At 46.0% G+C, this 13,937-nt stretch overlaps 1 protein-coding gene across 3 annotated transcripts in view; it reads right to left on the bottom strand.

The window, feature by feature from the left end:
* The window catches only part of GEMIN5 (gem nuclear organelle associated protein 5), a 121,532-nt gene that overhangs the window by 53,896 nt on the left and 53,699 nt on the right, over window positions 1–13,937 (bottom strand). For all 3 annotated transcript variants that reach the window (XM_088475667.1, XM_088475664.1, XM_088475666.1), the window contains exon 15: window positions 10,026–10,165. In XM_088475667.1, the coding sequence (XP_088331793.1) occupies window positions 10,026–10,165 (140 nt within the window). The remainder of the gene's footprint in view (window positions 1–10,025; window positions 10,166–13,937) is intronic.

Here is a 13,937-nt window from a genome sequence, read left to right as displayed (position 1 = left end):
GCCCCTAATACTGTACCATCTCGTCACAACAGTCATGCTAGCTGTGTTAATAGGAAGCACTTCACACCTCTAAATACACATTGTGGAATGCAAGAGTTTAAGTGAAACAAAGTCCTTTTAAACTCCATAATCTAACACTACCGAGTGTACGGCAGCAGTATAAAAAGGTGTTTGTCAGCAAAAACATACAGCTGGTAAAAAGCATTGTCCTAAACATGTCAGGGTAGAGAATAGTCTTCCCCATCTGCCATTATGAATAATAAATAACCAAGAATGTGATGGAAGAATATATAGCTTTGGTAAGTAACGACTTAAAAGAATCACTAAATTTAGTATACAAACTTATGTACAATAGCTACAGATAATATTCAAAAAAATGTCAGGAGCCTATCAGAATGAAGATATCTTAGATAAAAGATATATGGAGGAAGATGTTTTTCCTATGCACAGCAAACCTCTTCGTAAATAATCTGAATTAAGAAACCTGTAGTGAATCCTTTACTCTGAAAAAGTTAATAACAGGAAGTCAAAAGTAAATACAATTAGTTATGGAAAGTCATGTAATCTAACACTTTCTATCCAGCTGCCCATTGTTCTATAGAAGTCTATGATTGAGATCAATATTACTATTCAGAAAAGTAAAACCGATTTCCTATAGGTCTGATGGCTTCATGGGATGTAGAGGGGGTGGAGCAAGCTTTCAAACAAGTTTAGTTTGATTTTTAATGCCTTCTCCTGGTCTAGAGCCCTCCATAGGTATAACACTGTCCCTCAGATGGACTCAGAGAAATGGATATAACGGTGAGTACCAAAAATCCTCTTATTTAAAAGTACCAAAGTTCTAATCAAAGCTCTAATTCCGCTTGGTCCAGAGACCCCCAATGGATTGAGAGAAGTATAAAATTCCTGTTTTTTCTGGCCCTGATAGTGTTAGTAAATTAGGCTGTTTTCTAAACCACGAAAGGCTTATTTAGTGCTTCCCAGAAGTGGGCATTTTTTGCTTGATGTTCTTCTACTGTATATTCCCCATCTGCAGGGAACTCAATTATTTTTCTATTAAAGTACCAGGTGCCACAAACAGACAAAACCAAGAGAAACAAATAAAATCACTTGGCCTAATTAAAGAATTGATCCATATTACTATCCTCTGTTTTGACATAAGACAACCTTTTTTCCAAGCATAATGAACCAGATAATTATCAGTTTTCTTAATGTTGGCTCTCTCTTTACATAGATTCTCATTGCCCTAACAACATCCAATAAGTGAAGACAGCCTTCTTCCTTTGAAGACTAAGGGTTGGATTCAATTAGAGGCGACAACGAGTTTTCGCATGTGCAAACTTCTCGCACCCTTTGCCTGACTTACACTTTTCGGAACTATCGCGTATGCAGGTTTTCAGGCAATCCTAAATACAAATGACGCAATGCGGCATTCGCCCGAATAAAATACAGCGAAAAGTGCACCTGAAAATGGGGAAATGTGCCTGTACCCCCCCAAAAAGTAAACTAACATTGGGTAATAGTTTAGAAGTGTATCATTGGGCAGAATCAAAGGGTTTGGGGGTTTTAAATTGTGTGAAATGGCTGTTATATGCATTTTTATTTAACAGTGAAAAAATTATAGAAAGTAGGTTTTTTGGGGCAAAATAAGTGTTGCAGTTAAATTAGGGGTACATAAAATGGGTGCAAGTATATTTGTGTCATTTAGGGTACTTTAAAAAAAAAAAAAAAAAGTAAAAAATACACCTGCTGCAGCCACCTGCAATCCCAAAAACACCTGTCCCATACATAGAGCCCCCCAAATTACCTACCACACTACGTTTAACCCAAGTTAACCAAGTCCCCAAATTTTTACCCCAAAATAGGGTTTTTGGAAATTTTTTCACCTGCTCTGAGATAGTGAAAATTAATTTGCCGCTTTTAGCTGCGCAGAATTCACATGTGTGAAATGTGTAAACTTTTTGCGTCTAATTGAATCCGGCCCATATTCTCACCACAAGTCAGAATCACAATGTCCAGCGTTAAATGGAGCTTCAAAATTACCTTAGGCTGAGAGGATGGTTTTAAAGAAAGAGCTACCCTATCCTCATGTAGTGATAAGAAGACTTTGGAAAAAAAAGTCCCAAGTTCTGACACACTGCTGACTGTGGAAATGGCCAAAGGAATACCTCATTCCATGTGACTACCCTCATCTCCACGGATTCAAGTGGTTCATATCAACACTAAATTCAAGTCTCAAAGTACTAGTTGAGGACTAAATGGTGATCTCAGATGCATCACAGTGAGCAAGGATCTAAACCGTTAGGGAACTCACCTGTTATGCAAGCCATCCTGCAATAACAAGAAATAAATGGGCCACATGGAAGGAGGTAGTCAGAAGCTTCCTGCTCTTGCAGCAGGAAACAGACTTTAAAGGTAATACTTTGGTAAAACAGGCTTTCTAGCTGTGAGCATGTTCCCGGCCGCCCTGTTAGATGACCCTTTCTTCTTAAAGATGTTGGCTTCAACTGCTACACCGTTGATGCCAGTAACGCTAAACCCTGGTCGTGAAATGTTCCCAGAGTTAACAGATCCTTCTTTGTGGAACCCATCCAAATCATGAGAATGTCTGTATACCACGACTGTATCCACCAGTCTGGAGCCAACAGCAGCAATAAAAACGGTCTCTTTTAACTTTTTAAGAATTTGGAAGCATCACTAAAGGAAGAAATAATTTAGGTGAAAACCCTATGGGACTTTAGTCCTAGAGCAGAATGACGGCTGGTGTTAGTCGTCAAAAAATCCAATATCATATGGCAAATGGATGGCTCATGAGGTTATTTATCCTTAACCCTAGAGCAACCAACGTGATCGGAGAGAGAGCAAGACTAGTTGCAAATTATCCCATTCCAAGAGGAGTTTAATCTGGAACACCCCTCAAACAGACATGCAGAGATTTGAATATGAAGATATTTTTAAAAAATGCAGAAGTGTCTGTTTGCGTGCTAATAGACTGCTTACTAGTCTGCCCCTTGTTGTTGAGTGCCTAGCAGCAGACCCAGCAAGACCAGTTTCTAAGGGGAGGCCAGAGTGGATTTCTGGTACTTCAGAACATGGCCGCCTCTCGTTAATGTGCCAGACGCTGCCCTGATCAAAAGATTGTCCAGTTAGGGAATAATCATCACTGCCCTTTACCTCAGAAACGTGGCCATGATAGCCATAATTTACACAGACATCCAAGGAGATGTGAGACCAAACCGCAAATCTGACAAGACACTGGAGATATTCTCAGATTGGAACATGCCAGTATGTGTCCTTCCATGGAATCTATGAACTTGTTCTGCCCTATGCTACTGGTGACAGATCAGATCTCAATAATTTCATCTTAAAACTGTCCACCAGAACATAAGGGTTCAGGTGTTCAGGGTCTTGAGACACAAAATGGCTGGAAAATAACACCAAAGCTGAAATTCTAGCCCCAAAGATTGTTGTACATTAATGTAACTGTCACAGTGACTTCAGATGATGTAGTGAACGTTGGTGACTGGTTCGATGTTGTATATGATGGAAAGAGTTACCCAGGTGAGATCAAGGGCATCAGAGATGGTGAATACTTAGTGACTACAATGGAGCAAGTTGACAGCAACTGGAAATAGCCATCATCACCCGATGAAATATTTTATACATCTTCACAGTCAGTCAGGAGGATAAACAGCCAGACATTGATTCATTCACGTGGATTCTACAGGTTTGAGTCATTTGTATCAGAGCCCTTTGACTGGGGAAAGAAAAGTCACATTCGTATGCAACATGAGTCACATGTCAAAACTGATTTTAAGTATAGTTTGGTTAACATTCAGTTTTTTGTTTGTGTGTCAATCATAAGTTTAGGATTTTATAAGTGTAACATATAACACTTAAAATTCTAAAAGTTAACGTGAGCCACATGGAATTTATTTATATATATATATATATATATATATATATATATATAACAAGAGATATGGTAAGAACTTACCTTTGTTATCTCTGTTTCTACGAAGTCCATAGGGTCCACAGGGTTGACCTTGGGGGTATAGGTTGGGAACCAAATCCGGGCACCACGCAGTTAAAGCTTTTAGCTCCCAGGATGCACTTGGGTCCACTCTCCCTATAACCCCGCCCCCCAGCCAGAGGCACCTCAGATTGTAAGTAGCCAAAGGCCGGAGGAGGAGAGAAAAAGAGAGAGAAAACTGGAACACTCTAGAACCATACTCACAGAAAAGGAGACGGGAAGCCGGTGACCAGTAACACAGCCCATATGAAGCCAGGTGCGTCAGGGCGGGCGCCCTGTGGACCCTATGGACTTCGTAGAAACAGAGATAACAAAGGTAAGTTCTTACCATATCTCTTGTTTTCTACTTCAGGGTCCATAGGGGGTCCACAGGGTTGACCTTGGGGATGTCCCAAAGCAGTTCAACCAAGGGTGGGGACGCTCCTGTGCTGAGAGGAGAATCCGTCGCCAAAAAGGAAGCATCCTGAGAGGCAAAGGAAACCAATGCCTAGAACCTTAAAAAGGTATGGACAGAAGACCACGTGGACACCTAGTAAGGCAAAACAGCCGAGGCGCCACGACGAGCCGCCCACGAGGGTTACACGGCCCGAGAAAAAAACAAGCCTCAACGACAGAAATGCCCACCCATGGGTAGGCCCCTGAGGAAGACATACGAGGCCATCCAGTCAACATTTCATTATAGGCCGGCCATCGTTTCCTGTTAAAACCAGAAACCGCAGACCACCAATAAGGAGTCCGCTTACCATAAGGAACTTGAACGGATCACATAAAGCCAAAGAGGCCGGACCACAGTCCATGAGGCCACAACAGCCGAGAGGACTGGGAACTGAATGGCCATACCATAAGTTCCAGAATAATATGGAACCTAAAAACCACTTTAAGAAGAAACACAGGGCGAGAGCAACTCACACCCTGACATGATGCCCTCCAGAAGAGGGAGCCACATGAGAACGCTCCCCATTCAGACACTCTCCTGGTTGATTTAAACACCCTGAGAGAGAGAGAGAGAGAGAGCTTAAACAATAGACCATGTAATGGCTATCACAACCAGCGGTTCCATGGACTGTCCCCGGAGGGAACAAAGAACCACTACTAACTCCCCAGGAGTCCCTAGGGAGGATAAGTGGAGACATAATCCAGAAAACACTCCAAAGGATGAACTGGATACCAGAGCGGAGCAATTCCATATCTTAACCATACCGACAGTGTAGAGATCCGCACTGTCAGGAAGGCCAGGCCAAGGGTGAAACCCAAGCCAGCTGGAAGGAATGCCAGAATATCTGGAAATCCTGGACACCGGAGGATCGTATCGACAGGTACGATACCATAAGAATTATGTATGCCACAGTCCGTGGCAGATCCCAGCAAAGTCTGGCCTATCTGCTCTAAACATCTCAATGAAGACAGAGCCAGGGAAGCCCGAGGACCACAGTAGGGGCGCAGTTAAAGACAAGCGATCCAGATCCAGGGAAAAACAAGGACCCTGAGACAACAGGTCCAGATAGTGAAGCAGTAGGAACGGAGCATCGAGGAGGAGACTCCGAAAATCTTAGTACCAGTGATGTCTGGGACGACCTGGAGCCCCCAGAAGGAAAGCCCCTCCGTCTCGAATTAAACTTCCGAAGACCTCGAGGAAGAAGGGAGACCGGAGGACACAGGTACACAAAGTGGAAGGACCACTTCACTGACAAAGAGTCACTGAAGGTAGCTTCAGTACTCCTAGAGCTGGACTGTAACACCGGTAATGTGTGATCGAGTCAGAAGGCCATGGGGATCAATCCCCTCAGGGAGGCCCCCTCTGCTCACCAGGAGTTGAAACCTCTCTTGGAGAAGAGACTAGTCCCCGGGATGCACGCCGTGACGGCTGAGGAAGCCCGCTTCCCAATGGAGAGCTCCGGGAATAAACACCGCAGAGTTGGCCAGGAGAAGACCCTTGGACTATGTCAGAATGGGTGACATTCCTAACATTGCCACCCAACTACCAGTGTTGCCTAGATGGAAGCCACTGTTGTGACACTGTCGGACTGAACCTATTCAGGTTAACCGTGACAAATGGGTTAGGCCAGAGTGAAAGTCCAAGACAGCTTAAAGTATCAACAAGGTAAGTGGCAGGGCAGAAGCGACAGACGTCCAACTGCCCCGAAATGAATGCGGACCAGACACTGTCTTTAGCAAAGAACACCCTGGACGAGATGGCCATAGCCACCCGGACAGAGACCAACTCGCCTCCGTAGAAAGTATCATCGTTCGAACAGTGATCCGATGGAAAAAACTCGATCCATCTGGAGGGGAGTCAATTATGGCAAGGCCTGGAATGGAACTGAGCACATTCCACCCTACCAAAAGGTAGACACTCTGGTAGACCGCGCATCACAAAGAGTAATGACATATGTCGACTGCGTAGATATCCGCACCCTCGAAGTTGAAGAGTGGAGATCTTGTCTTACGCCAGAAAAATTCTCAGATTCTGAGAATCCAGCAGTGCTCCCAGATGAAGAAAACCCTGTGAGGGATGCAGGGAGGACTTTTCTGTGACGAGAAGAAGCCCCGGTTATCCTGACCTGGCGGTAAAGTACCTTGGTGATCCTGCTAAAAGTAGGAGACCGTCCAGAGAAAGGAGCATTCGGATACACTGAACAGGTGAACTGTCAGAAAATCCATAAAGCTGGTAAACCCCGGTGGAGTTGAGGACAGCCCCAAAAGGCAGAGCCCGAAACTTACAAGTGTTGCTGTGGCACAGCAAACCTGAACCCATGCTGATGAGAGGGCTCTGTATGTACCCGTAGGTACGTATCCTGAATACTCGGATATACCATAAAATCCCCAGGTTCCAAACATCGGATGATGGAGCATGGACGATTCCACCTGAGTCAAGGCACCGTTGGAATCTGATTCAGGGATTTGAGACAGAGTATAGGCAAAGGAGGACCAGTCGGTCACCGCCCCAAAAAGAAAGTAGAACAACCAGTCCCTCACTGAGATAGTGAGGTTGGCCGAAATAGCTCTGCTTACCACAAAGACTGTATAGCTTTCTGGGATTGTAAGGCCCTGATCAGTTCTGAAGAAGGGCCCGTGTACCAATGCCTGTGAGGAGGCTGCATGAGCAATGAGAGGCCGTTGAGAATCAGTACCTCACTCTGGAAATTCCCCAGATGTAGACCTGTCCCGTCAGGCTGAGGGTATATCCTCAGGTGTAGAAACAGGGTCGTCCGGAAGTCCAGGACTGCTCGGTACTGGATATGGTGGCCCCCGTGGAGGCCGACAGCCTAGGAAAAAACAGGCCTTTAGGCTGACCCTGAGGACAAAAAGACTTAACAGAGTTAGTCCGAATGTAGTGGGAGTAGCTAAAGACGGTATCTCCCCATTAGTGATACTGCCAATGATGCAACGATCTTGTCAAGGTCGGGACCAAACAAGAACTTCCCCCTGGAAGGAGTGTGCACCTCTGCTTTCCCATAACGCAGCCATAGGGTACTGCGGCGGATACAGATGCCGCCGAAACCCTGAAAGTTAGAAGACCGGCATCCCATGAGGTAATCCCACATATGACCACTGCATATTTTGTGAGCGGCAAAAAGATATTTGAACCTCAGACGTGTTGGAGGGGAAAAAACGTCACAAAAGCATCACCATGCGATGGCCATGGTAGGACGGGCAACAGGCCCTGAAAACGAGTACATTGATTTCAGGCAAAGTTACCACCTACGGATCCGTAAAATCCGTCCAGGCCGGGATGGGAGGCGTATTAATGCCTGTAACCCGATGATTAACATACAAATCCATCCCAGAAGGGGATTTCCATTACTTGTGAGGACCCTCAGGGAATGGGAAACAGGAGGCCTTTGTGACTCCTCGTATCTGGGGACAGCCAGACTCCCGCTATGAGATCCACCCGCTGGGCAGAAAACGGGAGATGTATGATACAGGTGCAGGATCGACATTCTCTATATCCAGAATGAGCCTGGCTACCAGCCCCAAAGCAGGGATAATAATACTTGAGATCGGCTCCCCCCCATGTGAGAGGGAAAGAGCCGAATATACCATCCAGTTCACGGCAGAGCCACTGGTCAGTAACCACAGGGCGTATATCACGCCAATTAGTATTTCGTATAAAACGACATCCACCAGGGTGGCCGTTGTGGTAATCCCTGCAAGGGGAATGACAGACCGATGTGGTATCGGAGGTAATTCATGTACTGTGAAAAACCCCGGCAGGGAGCGATAGTCTGTGACACAGGGGTAAATTGCAAGAAATTGCGAGATACCCCGAGTTCAAAAGGGCAGTATGGTGAAGTAACTCCAAGCGAGTGACGACAATGGGGCCCGCCCGGCGATCCTCAAAGGAGAGGATCCTGAGAAACAACGCCCTTTAAGGGGGTCGTGCAAGGGGCCCGGCACCAGATGGTGCCGCATACGTAAACCTTTCTGAGTTAAAATCCTCCGCACTAATTCCTGCAGGCTATGACTTGCAGGATAGCAATAATGGGTGCAGTATCGTGTGCAATCTCCTGGTCAGATATATCTGACTATCTTGACGGAAATATTAAGCAGCGCCATACCGGTCCTGACTGACGCTAAGATTAGCTGCAGGAACCCATTATCAGCGTACGCAACTCACAGTTCCATCTAAAATATGGCAACGTGCAGCACGCAACAGTATGTGACAAACCTCACAGATATTAACAAATATATATATGTGAGGTCTCAGAACCACCCCAGGTACACCTGTATTAGGGCAGATAAAGAAAAGGGATAGATATACACTGACAGGTGAGAGAAAAAGCAGACAGTCAGCACTAGCATAAGTCACATACAATGCAGAAAAATATATATACATACATAAGCATGACATATAATATACTGCACAATGTCGCTACATTCAACTGCCCAGATTCAGTGTCTGGGAAGGCTATAGCGCTGTGTACACTCACCCAAAATGGCCAGGTACGCAGGGGGACTGGGCTCACTGACATCCTAAGAGTTCTGCAGCACCACAGAGAGAAAATGGCCGCTGGAGACCTCAGAAGAAGCGTGGCCCGCGGAGGAAGCAGCTCAGCGACGCCAGACTGTATTATTGAAAGGCGCGCTGAGCTGAGGGGAGGAGCCGCTAGACAGGGAAGGCTTCCTCCCCTGGCTAGCAATTAACCCCCCGGGATGCCGGCTCCCGCTGCCGCTATAATCCCTGGTGGGCTGTGGACACGCGGGGTATGCCTCCATGGAGGGGGAGCCCGCCGCCACCGCTAGCGCCTCCGGTCTGTCCCCAGAGACCGGAGGCATAAGGCTGCATGTACACGCGGGTCACCGCAAGCGGTGACCACGCGACTTACCTGTCCCCGTCGATCCGGCAGCAGCCCAGGGATTCCTCCAGAGCCCGGCTAGTACAGACTCTGGGGTCCCGCTGCGATCCCCAGATCTGTACTGGCGTCGCAGCGCCGGCGGGGTGTAGGAGCGGCAGCTCAAACGTCCATTGGACAGTCTGATGCTGCCGCTCTGAAGAGTAGTAAAAAAATAATAAAACAAAACTCTTTTAAGCTTAGAGGCTGCTAAGCAGCCCCCCTGCAGTAACGGTGACCCGACTCCGGCCGGGCACCAACTTAAACTGAGGTGCCTCTGGCTGGGGGGCGGGGTTATAGGGAGAGTGGACCCAAGTGCATCCTGGGAGCTAAAAGCTTTAACTGCGTGGTGCCCGGATTTGGTTCCCAACCTATACCCCCAAGGTCAACCCTGTGGACCCCCTATGGACCCTGAAGTAGAAATATATACATACATACATATACACATGCACACACATATACACATATATATATGCACACACACACATACATACATACACACACACGCACATACACTCACAATGGCTAAATGCAGCAACTTTACTTAGGGCCCTCCACTAATATACTCATGTATGCAACCAAACAAAAAAAAAAAAGGAAATTAGACAAACATTCACTCTGGATTCATTACCAATCAGTTCCCATGTTGCACCTCGTACCTGAGCGGTTCCATCATAGCTGGCCGATACCAGCTTGGCATCATGGTGAGGGCTCCACGAAAGACTTGTGATCTTTGCTGTGTGCCCAGACAGAGTGCGGAAAGGGTCTGTGATGGTGACGGGGGCATCGCCACAGCTTTCTGCAATAATACAAGACACCATGAAACTAAGGAGAAGTGACACTAGGAGGAGGGGCTGAATCTAACAGCAGCAACCTGTGAGAATATTTAAACAGTGTTCACACTCAGAGCTTGCTCATTGCGAGAAGCTTGCAGTCTAAAGTGAGGCTTGAATTCTTAAGTGAATTGTGAGTTTGAAACAGAAGCTGGTGAGTTAGAATACAGAAAAAAGTGAGTTATTATTAGGGATGTGCAGGCTCAGATAGGTTCGAGTTTGCACGTGGAGTTCGGATTTTTCCCTCCAAAAAAACGGAACTCAGAACGAGGCAAAACGTCATCTTACATGGACGAACATCATCATTCCTGGACAAAAGTCCAGGAATGATGATGTTCGTCCATGTAAGATGACGTTTTGCCTCTTTCTGAGTTCCGTTTTTTTGGAGGGAAAAATCCGAACTCCACGTGCAAACTCGAACCTATCCGAGCCTGCACATCCCTAGTTATTATACACAAACAGTATAACATATTCCAGTATAACATATTCCAATACCACTTACATCTGAGACAATGTTTGGACTAGTGCAGTGCAGGGGAGTAATGCATTTGTTTTGCAGGAAGAATGCTGGAGACTCAGCTGCTGTCCAATCTGCAAACAATGTTCTCTGCTGCAGGAGGAGATAGCAAAACTTCATGCCGAGATATGTAGGACGTATCTGTCCTTGAGGCCACCACTGCCTCAGAGAGCCCCCAGAAGACATACTGCCTGGACTACTGTGGGCTCTGAAAGGCAGAGATTTCCAGAGGGACACAGACACCTCCCACAATCTGTGACACTGCACAACTCATATGCTGCTCTTGCAGGGCTGGAAGGTACAGCTAATATAGGCAATACAGAACAGGAAGATATGGGGTCTTCCACGGACTATAGATAAAGGAATAGGAACAGGAAAATGACATCTTCAAAAAGGACTACACTTCTCTTGGGAGATTCCATTATTAGAGGAGTACATCTGGGAAACACTGCTGAAGTAGAGAGACAAGTAAGGTGTTTACCTGGAGTCACAGCTCCAAGGGATAAAGAGCGTATGCTGAGAATTGTGAAGGCAGCAAGAATAGATGGAGAGGTGGATGTCATTGTCCACCTAGGGACTAATGACCTGGCCAATGCTGAAGTCATGGCAGCAAAAGATGAATTCAGGAAGTTAGGGACTGCTCTAAAGCAGGTGGCAACCACTGTAACTTTTTCAGAAGTATTGTCAGTACATAGAGGGGGAGAGAGGAATCATTGCATCAGAAACTTCAATGTTTGGCTACAGAAGTGGTGTTATGAGGAGGGATTTGGACTGCCAGCCCATAGCCACGCCATCTGGTGATATGATGGCCTGCACCCATCTTCAAAAGGAACTAGAATACTGAATGAACAGTTTGAAAGTTTCACCAAGAACTATTTAATCTAGAAGAGGGGGACAGTGAACCAAACTAGAAAAAATAAATCTGCTCCCCCAATAAAGAGGTATTACTTCTGCTGGCAAATGGAACAGGAAGCATATCCACAGCAACAGAAGATAATTCAAAACAAAACCAAATACACATAGGCAGAGAGATGAACATACCTAGGAACAGGAGAAATAAGCAAACAAATAATACTATAAGAGCAATGTGTGCAAATGCTAGGAGCGTAGGAAATAAAATCCCTGAACTAATTGCAATAATGAGAAGGGATGATCTGGATATTGTGGCTATTACAGAGTCATGGTGCAATGAAAATCATGACTGGGACATAGCTATACCAGGATATACTTTATTTGGGAAGGTCAGAATGGGAAGAATAGGAGGAGGAGTAGCAATGTATGTCAAGGAAAGCATAAATACTACGTTAATACACGTAGCGCACGCTCTGAATCAGGGCCGTCCTTCATTTTTAGAGCGGCCTCCTGGCCGCTCGTATAGCTGTGGGTGACCACCCACAGCTATAGCGAGCGGCCAGGAAGATGGTCGCGATGGTCAATACCATCGCGACCATCGGGCTTGTGAGGAGACCCTTGTGGTAGGCTCTCGTTGCCGCAAGCCCTGTAGTGCTTTCGGCTCTATCAGAGCCGAAGGCACTCCCACTGACATCACTTGTGATGTCAGTGGGGACGGCCCAAGACGGTAGGCGTTCCCATGGGAACGCCTCCGTCTGGGCAGGCACGCCCACCAAAGGGGGCGTGCTGTCACTCAACATCGACAGCATGCCCCCTTTGGTGCGAGACCCGGAGCGACTGTTAGCCGCCTCCGTCATGCGCATGCGCACTTGGCCGACATCGACCCGCTTGCGAGCGCTCAGCGCTCGCGAGCGGGTCTGAATCAGGACCAGAGTCCCTTTGGGTGACTATAGAAACAGGGGAGAAAGTGATTCTTCGTATTGGGGTAATCTATAGACCACCAGGTCAGGAAGAGGAACTGGACAATAATAAACTACTGCAGGACATCACTAAAATGGCATTAAAAGGAGAGGTTATAATCATGGGAGATTTTAATCTACCCAATATAAACTGGGAGGTGTCTGTGGCAAGTTCCACTAGAAGTAGGGACATCCTGAATTCATTGCAGGGAGCCTCCCTCCAGCAATTGGTGAGGGAGCCCACTCGGAAAGTCGCAATATTAGACTTAATACTTACAAATGGAGGAAGAATATTGGATGTAAAAGTGTGTGAAAACCTGGGATCCAGTGATCATCAAGCAGTATGGTTCAGAATAAAGATAGATACTGACTCACCACATACAAAAACAAAGGTGTTAGATTTTTGGAAGGCTGATTTTGCAGGGATGGGAAGATGTGTAAGCGAATCTTTGGCAGAGTGGAGGAACTTGAAAGGAGTGCAGGAGAGGTGGGAAAATTTTAAAAGTGCATTATTAAAGGCAACAGACCTTTGTATCAAAAGGGTTAGGAAAACCACAAGGAAGAGGAAGCCAGTGTGGTTTGGGAAAGAGGTAGCAAGTATCAGAGCCGTAACTAGACTTTTTTGTGCCCTGTGCCAGAAAGAGCATTGGCGCCCCCTCATTTTTCAAAGGGACAAAATGCACCCAAAAAAGGGCCATGGCTTCATGGGGAATGTCCAGGGAAGAAATAGGGAGGCCAGGAGATGGTGGGGATAAAATAAGAGGAAGCTACAAGCAAGAATGATAATAAACAGAAATTTGATAGGACCAAACAGCGCCCCCTGACCTGTGGTGCCCTGTGCGATGGCACCGGCCGCACTACCCTAGCTACGGCCCTGGCAAGTATTGTGAATGCAATAAAGATGGCCTTTAGGAAATACAAGCAGACGCAAAATAATGAGGACAATGAGGAGTATCTTGTAAAACAGAAGGAGGCTAAGAAAGTAATCAGATGTGCAAAGGCAAAAGCTGAGGAGAAAATGGCACAGTCAGTGGGTAAATGGGGCAAAACTTTTATAAGTATATAAGCGAAAGGAGAAAAACAAAAAGGTGGAATAAAAAGACTAAAGACAGAAAGAGGGATCTTAATTATTTTTGTTCAGTATTCACTACTGAGAGAGAGGGAAAGGGGCCACAGTTAAGTTGCAGGTGTGATCAGAAAAATAAGGTAGGAACAAGCACATTTACAGAGAAGATCCTAACAGAACTCTCAAAACTGAAAGTGGATAATTCAAATGGGGCCAGATGGGATACATACAAGGATACTAAAAGAGCTTAAAGGGGTGCTGGTAACACCATTAACAGAATTATTCAACCAGTCACTAGCTACTAGAGTAATTCCAGAGGACCGGAAAATAGCAAATGTTGTCCC

The sequence above is a fragment of the Taudactylus pleione genome, unplaced genomic scaffold (genome assembly GCF_031769625.1).
Source record: "Taudactylus pleione unplaced genomic scaffold, aTauple2 ptg000176l, whole genome shotgun sequence".
NCBI lineage: Eukaryota > Metazoa > Chordata > Amphibia > Anura > Myobatrachidae > Taudactylus > Taudactylus pleione.
Note: the sequence above shows the minus strand (reverse complement) of the source record. Positions and strands in the feature narration are given on the sequence as shown.